The sequence below is a fragment of the Quercus lobata genome, chromosome 3 (genome assembly GCF_001633185.2).
Source record: "Quercus lobata isolate SW786 chromosome 3, ValleyOak3.0 Primary Assembly, whole genome shotgun sequence".
In the NCBI taxonomy this organism is placed as follows: domain Eukaryota; kingdom Viridiplantae; phylum Streptophyta; class Magnoliopsida; order Fagales; family Fagaceae; genus Quercus; species Quercus lobata.
Genome location: NC_044906.1, coordinates 32272738 through 32286603, shown reverse-complemented (window position 1 = coordinate 32286603; position 13866 = coordinate 32272738). Strand labels below are relative to the sequence as shown.

Below are 13866 nucleotides of genomic sequence, written 5' to 3'. Positions count from 1 at the left end.
CACTTTGTATTGTATAGGTCAATAGAGACAGATATTTGAATTTAATTGGGAACCTAATGTACTATACTACCTAATTGATTGTTTCTAAGTCTTACCCATATTTTTTTCTTAAAAAAAAAAAAGTCTTACCCATATTTCTTATATGTACATGTTAATTTTATGCCTATGTGATGAACACCATATTAAATAATAAAATGTAAACTAAAGAAAATATTTCAATAATATAACTAAGATTGAACGGTAAAGTATTAATGATATAATAACTAAGATTGAACGGTAAAATGTTAAAAATATAAGAAAAAAAAATTCTTTTAGTTAAATGAATAAGACTCAACATGTCAGACCTATCGTTAAAAAAAAAAAAAAAAAAAATCAAAAACCAAATATTATAATAGTTTAGAAGATAGTTTAAAATAATAATTAAATTCCTTTTTAAATTTCTTGACTCTTTTCTTATTTGAGTTTCAGTGGAGCATTTTTTTTTTTTTGAGAAGAGAATATTTTTCAATTAAAAAAATATTTTAAAATATTTTCACTTATAGTTAACTGTTTTAATAATTTTAAAATATTTATTACAATAAGTTATCTAGTGCAAAAATTTAAAAAATATTATTAAAACAAATCAACATAAATAATGGAACTTTGATTAAATTTTAAAAACTTTTCGCAGTTGAATTTTCATGGAAGTAATATTTTTTCAAACAAATATTTTGGAACTTCACCGATAGAGTTTCACTTATAGTAACTATGTTAGTTATTTTAATATACTGATAGTAATAGTAACAGTATGCCCTTTAAAAAAAAACTTATAGCATGCCACGTAAACAAAGAGAAAAATATTGAAAAAACAATAAAAAAAAAAAAAAGAGGAAGGACCTCAATATGTTGGACACAATTTTATTACATAGTAGATGATATTGTATAATTTTAATTAAAGTTTAAGGAGTCTAATTATTTAAAATGTACTTTAATCTCACTGACCCTTATAGGCAGGATGTACCTCCTTACGCAGACAGTGCTTGGAGGTTTAGAGTAAAGAAGTTTAAATAGCAAGGACAAAAAAGGATAAGAAGAAAAAGAAAGAATAAAGGATAAGTAATTTACTTTATTCACCCTCACAAAAATCCATTTATACGGTTAATTTTCAATACTTTGGGGCTTGCCTCCACTCGTTATTCTAAGTTCTAACTTTATTTGTTTGGATGAAAAACAAAGTAATAGGAAAACAATTTCTTATATTAAAAAAAAAAAAAATACAAGTTAGGGTACGTTAGGGTAAAAAGAAAAATACAAGTTAGGATAATTTTGAGATCCAACCTTTTTAAAACATAAAATAAATTCTCAACCTTTTTAATACTAACTACTCAATAAACTAATACAAATAAATTCTAAACCATCAAAAACTTTTCCAATGATAATTTTTATATCTCTTTTTGATCCTTTTTTTTTTTTTTTTTTAAGATTTTATTAATTAAGTGTTGATTGACATTGACTTCCTACACAAACAACTTTGCTTTTCCACTAAATAATCCAAGAAATAAAAAATGCTTTCTTATTTAAGGTTTGATTTCATGAATAATTTTATTTATTTATTTATATAATTATTTAGATTTATAAGAAATATTAAGATTTAAATTTTTTTTAAGAATATTTTACCTAAGGCAAAAAAAAGAAAAGAAAAGACATTGGACTGTCTTGATGATAAAACACAGGACTAACCGACCAAAAGTCTTTTTTTTGGTCAAAATGGTAGTGGCAGTTGTTTCGGTTACAAAGTGGAACCTTTTTTCCATTCAAACATAAACAAAGGGACTCTCTCCCTCCTTCCTCTGAACCCCGGTAGGATTCTCTCTCTCTCTCTCTCTCTCTCTCTTTCTCTCTCATATTCTGTAGTGAGATGGGTTTCTTCCACTTTTCTTCTCAAAATTTTTGTTAAAATATATACATTTTTTTTTTCTTGAGAGTACAAAATGTTCTAATAAGTTCCAATTTTGTTAAAACTTTATCAGCGATTTAGGGAATATGGAAGCACCACCTTTGTCAATGGAATTTCACCCTAAAGAGAATAACAAAATTGAAGTCACATTTATGGAACAAAGTTCGTGCCTTGTCACTTTTTTGGCAGATTTTTTTTATTTTCTCTCTATCTTTTTCTGGCAGATTTTTTTTATTCTCTCTCTATCTTTTTCTGGCTAAGATGTATTTCTCCATGAATGGTTGTTACTATTAAGGGAAAATGAAACAAGTGGTTATATTATAAATAACATTTTTCAATATTCTTGGATTTTAGTTTTTATTAATAGTGACATTGTTGTTTTTAGGTAGAGATCATCAGAAAAAGGATATGATGGGGCAAGTGCAAGTGCAAGTCCAGTCTGATGAAGGGAATTTCACTTTGCTAGAACCTGAACAAAATTCCAGTGGGATTTATGATAAGCCTCTTTCATGCTTTGGTTGTGGCATTGGTTGGTTCTCGTAAGTCTCAATTTTTTGTGCATCATTTTTTTATTTTAATCGTTGGTTTTTATAATTTTTGGTAGCTAGAGATTTATGGTATGAGTTTGGATGTGTTTGTCAGATTTCTTCTGGGATTTGTATTTCCACCACTATGGTATTTTGCTACAGTGCTTTATTTTGGAAATTACTATCATAAAGACCCAAGAGAACGACCTGGTCTTGCAGCATCTGCAATTGCTGTGAGTAAAGAAATGACATTTATTTTCACTTTCTAGTTTTTCTTATGTTTGTTTTTTCCAAATTCTATGTTGCTCATTATACTTCTTGCTTCAAATCATTTGCAGGCATTGTTTTGCTCATTGATTGTCTTGATTACCCTGCTTGCAGTTTTCTGTGGCATAAAAATTTCTCATCCTGGATGATAGTTTCTTTGCCTTACAAAAATGCAGGAAATGTTGTGTCAGCAATTTTTTTATTTATTAACTAGTTAGAGTGTTCCAAATATTGAGGTTCGACATGATTTTGTATATAAATGTAGCCATATGAAATTGACTTAGGTGAAAACATAGTTTCGGAGGGTCTTTCATTTTCAATTGAATGATGTTTTATTTGACCAAAGGAAGGTGATCTTAAATTCTCTTGCAAATAGAATTTGAAATTACTTTTCTATTTTTTATTTATTTAATTCCTGACAATGATAGATCCTTGTCTTTTAATTTAATAAGGAAAATAGACAAATATTGGCATAACTTGATGAAAATGCATCACCAAAAAAATGTCATATTGAATCGTCAATCAACAACAGAATTATTCGAGAGAGAACAGCCAAAGAACACAAAGACACGTCTAGGTCTGTGCTACTAGAGCTATGATATAAGTACAACACTGGAAAACTATTCTTTCTCACTCGCTCAATTCAACATAAGAATATATTCCCAAAAAAAAAAAAAAAAATCAGCATAACAATGTACATCTTCCACTGCTCCTTCAGAACCCATCCCTGTGAGCCTCTCCATCAATGGTCTCTTTTGTTGATGCCATTGCCATTGAATGTGAGTTCTTAAGTTCCTCCAGCTGCAACACATTTTAGAAGTCGGTGAATAAAAAATGGGAATGTATGGTTGAAACAAAGAAATAATGGGCATCAAGAAAGATCGTCATGAGGCCAAGTTACTATGCTCAAACTCTGCCTCCAAGGTTTAACACTTGGCTAATACTCTGGGTTTTGCAAATAATTGCCATATTTTCGTTTGCTGGAGAAACCAAAAGAAATGCCTCAAGATAATGACCCTGAAGAGAGAGAATTGGAATGGTGACCTTTACAAATCTCCATTATTTCACAGCCCAAGTGTCATATTCAAACTAACTATTGCCTTTATGTTGCAGACATCCATTTTTGACACAACTTGTTAAACATCAATAGGATGGCAACGGTCCCTCATTTTAGTTCAGTGATTAGATTGTTAAATTAATAAAGAGGTGCACATTTTTCTTTGAGTACGTTAAATACTTAAATTCAACCTCCCAAGTCCTTCAAAGTCAGAGAAGGCGGTTATAAAACACAAACTACATTTTTTTTCATATCATGTCATTGACCATCTAACCCTAAAGTTTGATTTTCATCTTGTGCCTTGGCTTGGATGCAAATCCTCAACAGATTTCAAGAGAAAGTAACAGCACTAGTAAATTCAGTGTGAAGTTTGCATCAGGCAAACAAAGGTGATCTATCAGTCACCATCCCTCCACCAAATTAAGGCAATTAAGTATCTTCATTTGCTGTAACATCCTTACATGTCAATCAGTCAATGTCGATGCTATGATCAATGTGTAGAAGTACTCCAAATCAATTAAGGCCTTCTCCATATTAGAAAATATACATTTAATAAAGAAAATATTTTATACCAAAAAAAAATCAATGTGTAGAAGTACTCCAAATTAATTAAGGCCTTCTCCACATTAGAAAATATACATTTAATAAAGAAAATCATTTAACCAAAACAAATATTGTTGTTTACTTTGTCTTATCTTATACAACTGTCCACATGAAAATCTTTGGAACTCATACTATTTTCAGATTAGTAAGAGAAGGAGATAACAAGTGCAGAATCCATTAAAGTTATCTATATCAGCAGCGTTCACTAGTTGATCTAATCTTTTATCTCTGTTGGGCATTTTCACATAGATAACTGTTTCTATAAAATTGAAGTCAACTATGCCCCAGTTCCCAACCAATTGAGGTTCTGTTGGTATTACTAAAGAGGTAACATGCACTGCTAAAGTTATGAAAGAAGGCCCAATACTTGATACTATGTATAGAAGATATCATCAAAATAAATAAACGAAAAAATGCAAAATGGAACCAATACCTGAAGAACATTCAAAATATTTCCTTTTCCTAAGGAGTTAAGGCAAATCATACTGTAGGTAAAAATGTTTGCTTGGATCTGTAGAGTATTTTCCCTTCTATTGTATTAACTTATCTCCATTCCAAATGCCTTGAATACTAAAGACAGGCTAATTTGCACATAGAACAGCATATCAAACAAGAAACTCAATTGATGCATCTGAATTCTGAACACGTCAGATGAATTCCAACTATGTAAAATTGTAAAGGATTATTTTGATTCCAGCTACATGGCTTACATGTGGATGACACTCGTCAGACAAAATGGCAGGACACAAATTGGTTCCTCTACTGTCACATAACAAAGCACAACAGAAACGAAACATCATACCAAGAAATTTTGTGGAGATTACTATTGCAAACTTGGCTGGTAGGGTCATGGTAGTCAAAGGCGAGGTAGGTGCCACTATGGCACCTCTAAGGCTCTAAGGTGAGGCACCGTTAGTAAGGCACTTGCCCATAGAACCTAGGCAAGCAAGGCGAGCACCTTATACCATGAAAAAGGAAATGTTCCTTTTGTTTAGATACATATGATTTAAGTTCAATACGTTTTCAAAAAAAAAAAAATAATAATAATAACTATATTTAAAATTTGACACCTTGCTTTAATCGGGCTAGTGCCTTTTTGTCGCCTCATGCCACTGGTGATTCAAGGCCTTGGCACCTTAAGGTTGCCTTTCACCTTTGACTAACTTGGCCAGGGTAATTTCTTATTTTATGGTCAGGAGGGTAAATGTGGCATTTAGGAAAAATGAGGCACTTTAATTGATTCCAAATAGAGATGATGTAAGTACCTAAATCTAAAGCAAACTTGAAAAGCAGGGAGCGTGAATTTCAAAAACTTATTCAGAAGGAGTGAATGTCTCCTGACATAGAAAACCCACTGGTAATTTGAAACTTTTAGTGCATAAACTCCTGAAAGAAGAGATCCTTTTGAGTTCCCTCATCATGTCCTGTTTAGCTCTCGGTAAATTTTGCATGTTGACCTGTTCATACCATTCAACTTATATGTGCATTTATGCAACATCGTATGAATAAAACCAATAGGTTCTCTGACCTATCAGTATTATATCGACAGATGCCTGGCCAGTGCCGCACCACCCCCCCCCCCCCCCCCCCCCCCCCCCCCCCACACAATATGTTTTATACATTATTGGTACATCTCTGATGAATTTACTTCCTTTTCATTTTAATAGTACAAATATTTGATGGATTTACTACAAAGAAATTTTGCGTTCAGTGGAATTCTAATTGCACAACTGATTTTACAAAGTAAAAAGTGATCCTTATTTCTACTACAAACTCTCTCAAATTGTATATCTGATGCTACATCATTTGTACTTCTATTTTACAAAAAGAATGTGTGACCATGGTGCTACCATACAATCATCATTATAATACCTAGCCTTTACATTTGAATCTGATCAAATTTTTTATAATCTGCTTTGTTCATCTGCACACATTTATTTCAACATAGTTTTATCACCTATGTACAAGTGTAGATTCAGAATCCAAAAATAAGAATTTCTATATGAATATTATTAGCCACTAATTTTATGTAGTGCAAAATGTAGGCATATTCCACAATCATAAACGCACCTCTTTGCAAGTTTCTTGGTGTTCTGCTAGAAGCTCATCATATTTTTTTTGCAAATTTGACAATTCAGCTTGTAGCATTTCATATTCAGATACAGACGGACCACCTAGTTTTTGTTGGATGAATCTGCCAAAAGAAATCTATAAGATATTATATATGAAAAGCATAACCAAACACATAGCAATTCTCTCTGTAATGCAGTATATGATCCTGATAAATTTTACCCACACAAGCATAAATAGGATGATCAGTCATTGAAGAAACTGAACTTGGAGTGGGAACGGTACATTTGTGTTAAGGCAGTTTCTCAATTATGTTCACACTATGGTAGAAAGTTATTCTTCTTTCTTCATTATTAAAGAGAGATTGTTACTTTCAGGGAATCAATATTTAACATATTCAGATAAATGAAAATGTATTAAAGGATTAGGATAAACTAGAGTTTTTAGCTAACTTCACCATGGAGTTACTAAAATCTTCCATCTATTTCAAAATGCATGGATTGGATTTAGCCATGTTATCAACATTAAACTATTACCATTTTAGTGTCTATTTAGATTAATGATAATATGGAAAAATCCAATCCACTCATTTCAAAATGGATGAATAGGATTTAGAAACTCCATTGTAGGGCTACTCTAAGAACTCAAGAGGATCTTAATCCATGAATGAACCTTTTTTCTATTTGATTGGGAAGTAACACATACACTCAGTGGGTCTTAAACTCACAAGCCAGATCCTTATCTTCTACCATATTCCTGTAAGAGGAGGAGGTACCATTTGAGTTAAAACTCATTGGCAATGAAAATATATTATCCTTCTTACCAAATGTGTCACTGTATACTTAACAAAGATTCGTCTCCTCCTTGAACTCACTTGATTAGTATCCTGATTTTAGCTTTAAATCTCATTCTTAATCAAGACATCATTTTTCACAACTTTACCATTTTGTTGGACATCATTCAATTTGTACAACCAAACACTTCGAAAGATCAATTTTAGCAATAACATGTGGTAGTTACATCTACCCTTACAACTCTCTTACCTTTTAAAATACTTCCATGTAAATGCTACCCATATGGTTTACACTACAGGCCAAAACACCCTTTTCATTAACTAAAAAAACTTTGTCATTTAAACAAGATTTCTTTCACTAATTCAACTGAACCAGGCAGACCCATCTCCTTTTCTGCCTCTGCAGTTTGTTTGTATGGGGGTTTTGCTTTTTTGGTGTGAATCTAATCTAACACAGATATACAAGAATGACTTCATATAACCAGTTCATATGCCTAAAAACACACACACATTTGCTTAAAAAACTAAAAGAAAACGAACTTACTCAAGGGCAGAAGAAGGCTTGTCATTCTGCTCATACAATGAAACTAGAACTGACCCCCCAAAAAAAAAAAGTCAGGTAAAAAGTGAACATGAAAGGAAAAATAAATTCATAGTAATTTGCAAGAGAGAGAGAGAGAGAACCTTTGGTGAGAGCATCAAGAACTCCACTTGAATCCAAATATTTCCTAAATGCTTCTTTCTTTGCCTCTTTTTCCTAATGTTAAAAGTTATATCTAAAAAGTTATTTGTGGATCTTGAGAATGTCAGATATTTCATATGATATTATGATTGCAAAAGCCAATTACCCATATAAATATAATATAATATATGTTACATTTGCTTCTCAAAAAAAAAAATGTTACATTTTTTCTTTTTTCATACATTCAGACAAACCTCTTTGTGTCGCATCATGATCTTCTTCTGTTCTGCTGTCTGACTCTCACTTCTAACTTCTAACTTCTAACTTCTAACTATACTCCAGGGGGTTTTCTCTGTCCAGTGGCAATGAAGGTGTGGTATCTGTTTGGGCTTTTAGGCTTTTATTCTTGTGTTTTCCCGGGCAAACTGTTTTGTGGACCAACTTCTTGGGTTTGGGCTCGACCCATTGTGTATATTTGCTAATGATTTCATTTTTTATTATTATTATTAATTTTCTTGCTCACAATCTTGTCGTTTGAGTAGCTTGGAACTTGACTTTCGAGCCCGGTCCAACTCCTCTATCCCTAGCTGGGTTTTCCTCCCCCTGGAACTGGATGGAGATCAACAGTCAACACAACACCCCAACATGAAAATGGTAGATGGTCTACATACCTTTTGCATTGCCTCTCTCTCTTTACCTAACCACTGATCTACTTCTTTCACCTTATTCTTCTCCGTGGAGTACTTGCTTACTTGATTACTCACTATCCCTCTCCATGTTCTCCAAGATTAATTTGGTAAGTTGATGTAGTCAATAATAATGATTAATTGGATAGGTGTTTATGAGCATTAGATCTCATACGAATTTACAATTTAATAAAGATTGGGCTGTAAATGAACTAAACAGTTCGAGCTCAGCTAGGATAACAACTTGCTTTATATTCATTTGTTTAGTAAAAAAGCCAAGCTCAGACCCAAGTTTAAGCTTACCTACTAAATGAGCCAAACTCAAATATAATAATTTGTTTGTAAACATGAGAATTCAATTAAACTATATATAATAATTATATTTTTTATATGTATACCTGTTTAAAAATTTACTTATATAGACTTAAGATTTGATTTTATAAATTTATACATAAGTTCATATGATATTGAATTATTATTTGTATTATTTGTAGTGTATTGAGGAGGCAAGTAAGTCCAAGCTAACTAGACCACAACCAAACAGTCATCACCTCAACCCAAATAGTAGCCAACTTATCCCAAATAGTTGCAAAAGACACATGCTAATATTTCCCAATGGGATTTCTCATCATTGTAAATGATTCGAGTTTTGTCGAGTAGTAAGTGATTGGGTCTGAATGAGTCTATTTATAGGCTCAATAGACCTCACGAATTTACTACCAAAATTAATATGATTTATTAGGTCCATTATCATGATATAGTGGGTGTTATAAGATTAATTGCTGGATATTATCTCATCCTTTTACCTCTTCCTTGTGCATGTATCTAGCCTAATATTTGAATCAATACATATTAGCCCATTAATCACCACAATTAAAAGGAATAAAATAATCTCTCTCATTTTCAATGTGAGATTAAACATTTTCACTAACTCCTCATCTTCCATATTAACTCTCACATCTTTACATTTATGTTGTAATATAAATCAATTTTAATTATATAATATTAAAATGCTCCAACATATATATATTTATATATATATAGATGGGTTCAAGTTACACTTGGTGTAACTCTTATAGAGTTACACATTTTTTGTACGGTAGATTTCTAATAGATCCAACGGTCAGAAAAATAGCATTAAATAATTATTTCTTTCCACCTTATTTACTTGATTAATAATAGTTTTTCTCTATCCTCATTTATTACTTTCCATAGATCTCATTGGATTTTGTTTAATGGTGTCCCTTTCTTCCTAAAATTTCTGTTGTTAGACAACGCTTCTTCTTCTTTGTTTGACTTGTTTTGTGTTTCAAATGGTTTCAATTTTCCTAATTTCCTAATTCACATACTCTCTTTAAAAAAAATGATAGAAAACTTTATGGATTGAGGTGACAGTCACAGAGACAAAGCAAAGCCTCATATAAAACATAACTTAGATCCCGTACAATATTTGCTCCACCCAAAACATCGGCAGTGACACAAGCAATAGTGGCATGATCTCTCTCATCTGCTGCAATTCGAGAGCAAATGTGACCAAAAAATTTCTTTCTGGAGGGTCCAATTAGCATGGGAGCATGAGAGACACCCAAACTTTTCCTTGCAATCTCGGCACGGATGTTTGGTAATCCCACTAGGATGTCCAAATTATGTTAAGTTTTCTTTAAGAATCCAATTAAAAGTGGTTTATGGGATTAGTCACAGAGAACCTCTGTCATGGGTATCCTTAATGTGACCCCAAATAGTTTTAGTGATGGAGGAAAGTTTGTCTCTGTGGAGGCTGTTGTTACTCAGGCCCGCTTGATGATTTCTAAAGGGGTTGATATGATCGATATTGGTGCTCAATCTACACGGGCACGGCCAATGGCCTCTAGGATATCCGCTGAAGAAGAATTAGATAGACTAATGCCTGTTTTAGAAGCTATTGCAGTATGTTGTACGAGCGGATGTTTTGGGTGGAGCAAATATTGCACAAGTAAGCTTCATAAAAAAATCATTTTGTTTTATCTTTTCTTCCTCTACTCAGATCACGGTGAGAGCAAGAAGCAGAGAATTTTGTTTTTTATTGGGTAAGCAAGAGAGAGAAAATAGGTGAGACCGTGAGAGAAAGAAGAAGAGAATTTCTTTTTATATTGGGTAAGAAAGAGAGAGAAAAAAAAAAGAGGATAGAATTAATTTGTCATAAATAAGGGAGAGAAACAAAATAATCATTTAATGCTGTTTTTCCAATCATTGGACCTATTAGAAATCTGCGGTACAAAAAAGGTATTACTCTTATGGAGTTACACTAAAAAAAGGTGTAACTTGAAGCCATCTCATACATATATATATATATATATATATATATAAGATTTGAAATTCTCTATTTTTTATTTTTTATTTTAGAATCTTTTAGATTTGAAATTCTTAAATAACTATTTTTTTTAATCTTAATTTAGATTTAATGTGTATTTTTTTTGGTACCAAATATAAATAATTAAAAACAAGTGAATTCAAAATTTGCTTTGATAAGCCAATAAGATCGACGCCTCCCACCCCAAACACTTGGAATAAGTGACTGTTCATAGAGTCTTCTCTACGCCCTCGTCCAATATATCCACTTCAGTATCTCTCCCTAGGTGTGGCAGAAGCCCACGATGAGCGGTAACACCCCCTGATCTTTGGGCCTACGAGACAGTTGCGAGCTCCAGAGTGCAATCCCTCCCAAACAGCTTAATGCCCCACTTGGGTTTCAAGCCCGCGTCACAAGTAGGGGTGGCAAAATCAACCCAAAACCCATTTGTCCACCCAAACCCACCCACTTAAATTAGACCCAAACCCACCCAATTATTAATTGGGTTAAATGGGTATTAACCCAATTAAACCCAATTAACATTAATGTTTATTAGGTTTTAATTGGGTACCCAATTGACCCAATTATGATCCAATTATCATTTCTACAAATCACCTAACTCTAAAATGCCCCAAAACCACTAAAATTACCAAAATACCCCCTCAACCTAAAAAATGACCAAAATAACACCTAAACCTAAAAATGACCAAAATACCCCTAAAACCTAGAAAAAGACCAAAATACCCCTTAAACTTAAAAAATGACCAAAATACGCCCAAAACCTAAAAATTACCAAAATACCCCCCAAAACCCAAAAAATGGCCAAAATACTCTCAAAACCAAAAAATGACCAAAATACCCCCAAAACCATAAAATTGACCAAAATACTCCCCAAACTTGAAAATTACCAAAATACCTACAAAACCTAAAAATTACCAAAATACCCCCCCAAAACCCAAAAAATAACCAAAATACCTTCGAACCCTGAAAAAATGACCAAAATACCCTCGAAACCTAAAAATTACCAAAATACCCCTAAAACCTAAAAAATGACTAAAATACCCCCAAAACCTAAAAATTACCAAAATAACTCCAAAACGTACAAAATGACCAAAATGCCCCCTTAACCCAGAAAATGACCAAAATACCCCCAAAACCCAGAAAATTACCAAAATACATCGACACCCAAAAAATGACCAAAATACCCTCGACATCCAAAAAATGACCAAAATACCCCTGAAACCTGAAAATTACCAAAATACCCCTGAAATCCAAAAAATGACCAAAATACCCCTGAAACCCAAAAAATGACCAAAATACTCCCGACACCCAAAAAGTTACCAAAATACCCCCGAAACCTAAAAATGACCAAAATACCCCTGAAATCCAAAAAATGACCAAAATACCCCTAAAACCTAAAAATGACCGAAATACCCCCAAAATCTAAAAATTACCAAAATCCCTCTAAAACCTAAAAAATGGGCAAAATATCCCCAAAGCCTAAAAAATGACCAAAATAACCCCAAAACCTAAAAAATGACCAAAATATCCCCGAAACCTAAAAAATGACAAAAATACCCTCGAAACCTAAAAAATGGCCAAAATAACCCTGAAGCCTAAAAATACCCTCAAACCTATAAAGTGACAAAAATACCCCTAAACCTTTGAAATGACCCAAACAAACCCAAAACCTCTAAAATGGCCACAAACAACTTGAAACCTCTAAAATTACCAAAAATACCCTGAAACCCCTAAAACGGCCAAAATACATCTTAATCTATAAAACGACCAAAATACCCCTCAAAATATCTAAAATGACCAACATACCACTAATCCTATAAGATGAACAAAATACACCCGAAGCCTCTAAAATTACCAAAATAGGGGTTTGGGGTATTTTGGATGTTTCGAGGGTATTTTCATTAAATTAAAGGTTCTAAGAGTATTTTAGTCATTTTGTAGGTTTTGAGGGAATGTCACTAATTTTTTAGGTTTTAGGGGTGTTTTGTTAACTTTTAAATTTTGGGGCCATTTTTTGTAATTTTCAAGGTTTTGGAGGCCGTTTAATAACCTTTTAGGTTTTGGAGATATTTCAATCATTCTTTAGGTTTCCGAGCTATCTTAGTCATTTTTAGGTTTAGGGGGTATTTTGGTCATTTTTTATATTTAGGGAGTATTTTGGTCACTTTTTAGTTTTAGGAGGGATTTGGGTAATTTTTTTAGATTTAGGGTGTATTTTTATCGACTTATAGGTTTAAGGGGCATTTTTGTCATTTTTTAGGTTTCGGGGTATTTTGGTCATTTTTTAGATTTCGAGGATATTTTGGTCATTTTAAGGTTTAGGGGTTATTTTGGTCATATTTAGGTTTTAGGGGTACTTTGGTCATTTTTTAGGTTTCAAGGGGTATTTTAGTTAATTTTTGGGTTTCGAGGGTATTTCGATCATTTTTTAGGTTTCGAGGGTATTTTGATCATTTTTTGGTTTCTAGGTTATTTTGGTCAATTTTTTGGCTTCGGGGTTATTTTGGCCATTTTTAAGGTTTCGGGGGTATTTTTGTCATTTTTAGGTTTCGGCGTTATTTTGGTTAATTTTTAGACCTCGAGATTATTTTGGTAATTTTTTAGGTTTTGGGGGTATTTTGGACATTTTTTGGGTTTTGGGGGTATTTTGGTCATTTTTAGGTTTTGGGGGTATTTTGGTCATTTTTTGGGTTTCAGGGGTATTTTGATCATTTTCTATGTTTCGGGGGTATTTTGGTTATTTTTTTGTTTCAAACGTATTTTGGTCATTTTATGGGTTTTGGGGGTATTTTGGTAATTTTTTGGATTCCAGGGGGTATTTGGTCATTTTGTAGGTTTTGTGATTATTTCGGTAATTTTTAGGTTTTAGGGGTATTTTGGTCATTTTTAGGTTAT

At 32.6% G+C, this 13866-nt stretch overlaps 2 protein-coding genes across 2 annotated transcripts; one reads left to right on the top strand and one right to left on the bottom strand.

Annotated features, from left to right (window-relative positions):
* Positions 1–1760: 1760 nt before the first annotated feature.
* Positions 1761–3009, top strand: LOC115979547. The gene is made up of 5 exons (XM_031101607.1): positions 1761–1839; positions 2010–2098; positions 2322–2475; positions 2579–2696; positions 2802–3009. The coding sequence occupies exons 2-5, from the start codon at positions 2023–2025 to the stop codon at positions 2877–2879; spliced, it is 426 nt and encodes a 141-aa protein (XP_030957467.1). The 5' UTR covers positions 1761–1839; positions 2010–2022; the 3' UTR covers positions 2880–3009.
* A 202-nt stretch (positions 3010–3211) lies between these two features.
* On the bottom strand, positions 3212–8347 carry LOC115979727 (c-Myc-binding protein-like). Its single transcript, XM_031101790.1, has 5 exons — positions 8190–8347; positions 7938–8010; positions 7798–7846; positions 6461–6584; positions 3212–3531 (listed from the first exon to the last, which is right to left on the bottom strand). Exons 1-5 carry the CDS (start codon positions 8205–8207, stop codon positions 3445–3447), a joined length of 351 nt encoding a protein of 116 aa, XP_030957650.1. The 5' UTR covers positions 8208–8347; the 3' UTR covers positions 3212–3444.
* Positions 8348–13866: the final 5519 nt, after the last annotated feature.

What these genes read in the sequence shown, in the direction of transcription:
- LOC115979727 (XM_031101790.1), bottom strand. An exon ending in TCTTGATGCTCTCACCAAAG is followed by an intron (nt 7,847 to 7,937) that starts GTTCTCTCTCTC and finishes TTGGGGGGTCAG; the next exon opens with TTCTAGTTTCATTGTATGAG. An exon ending in ACCAAGAAACTTGCAAAGAG is followed by an intron (nt 3,532 to 6,460) that starts GTGCGTTTATGA and finishes AATGTGTTGCAG; the next exon opens with CTGGAGGAACTTAAGAACTC.
- LOC115979547 (XM_031101607.1), top strand. Translation starts at nt 2,023, where the DNA reads ATGGAAGCACCACCTTTGTCAATGGAATTTCACCCTAAAGAGAATAAC. An exon ending in AGTCACATTTATGGAACAAA is followed by an intron (nt 2,099 to 2,321) that starts GTTCGTGCCTTG and finishes TGTTGTTTTTAG; the next exon opens with GTAGAGATCATCAGAAAAAG. An exon ending in TGTGGCATTGGTTGGTTCTC is followed by an intron (nt 2,476 to 2,578) that starts GTAAGTCTCAAT and finishes TGTGTTTGTCAG; the next exon opens with ATTTCTTCTGGGATTTGTAT.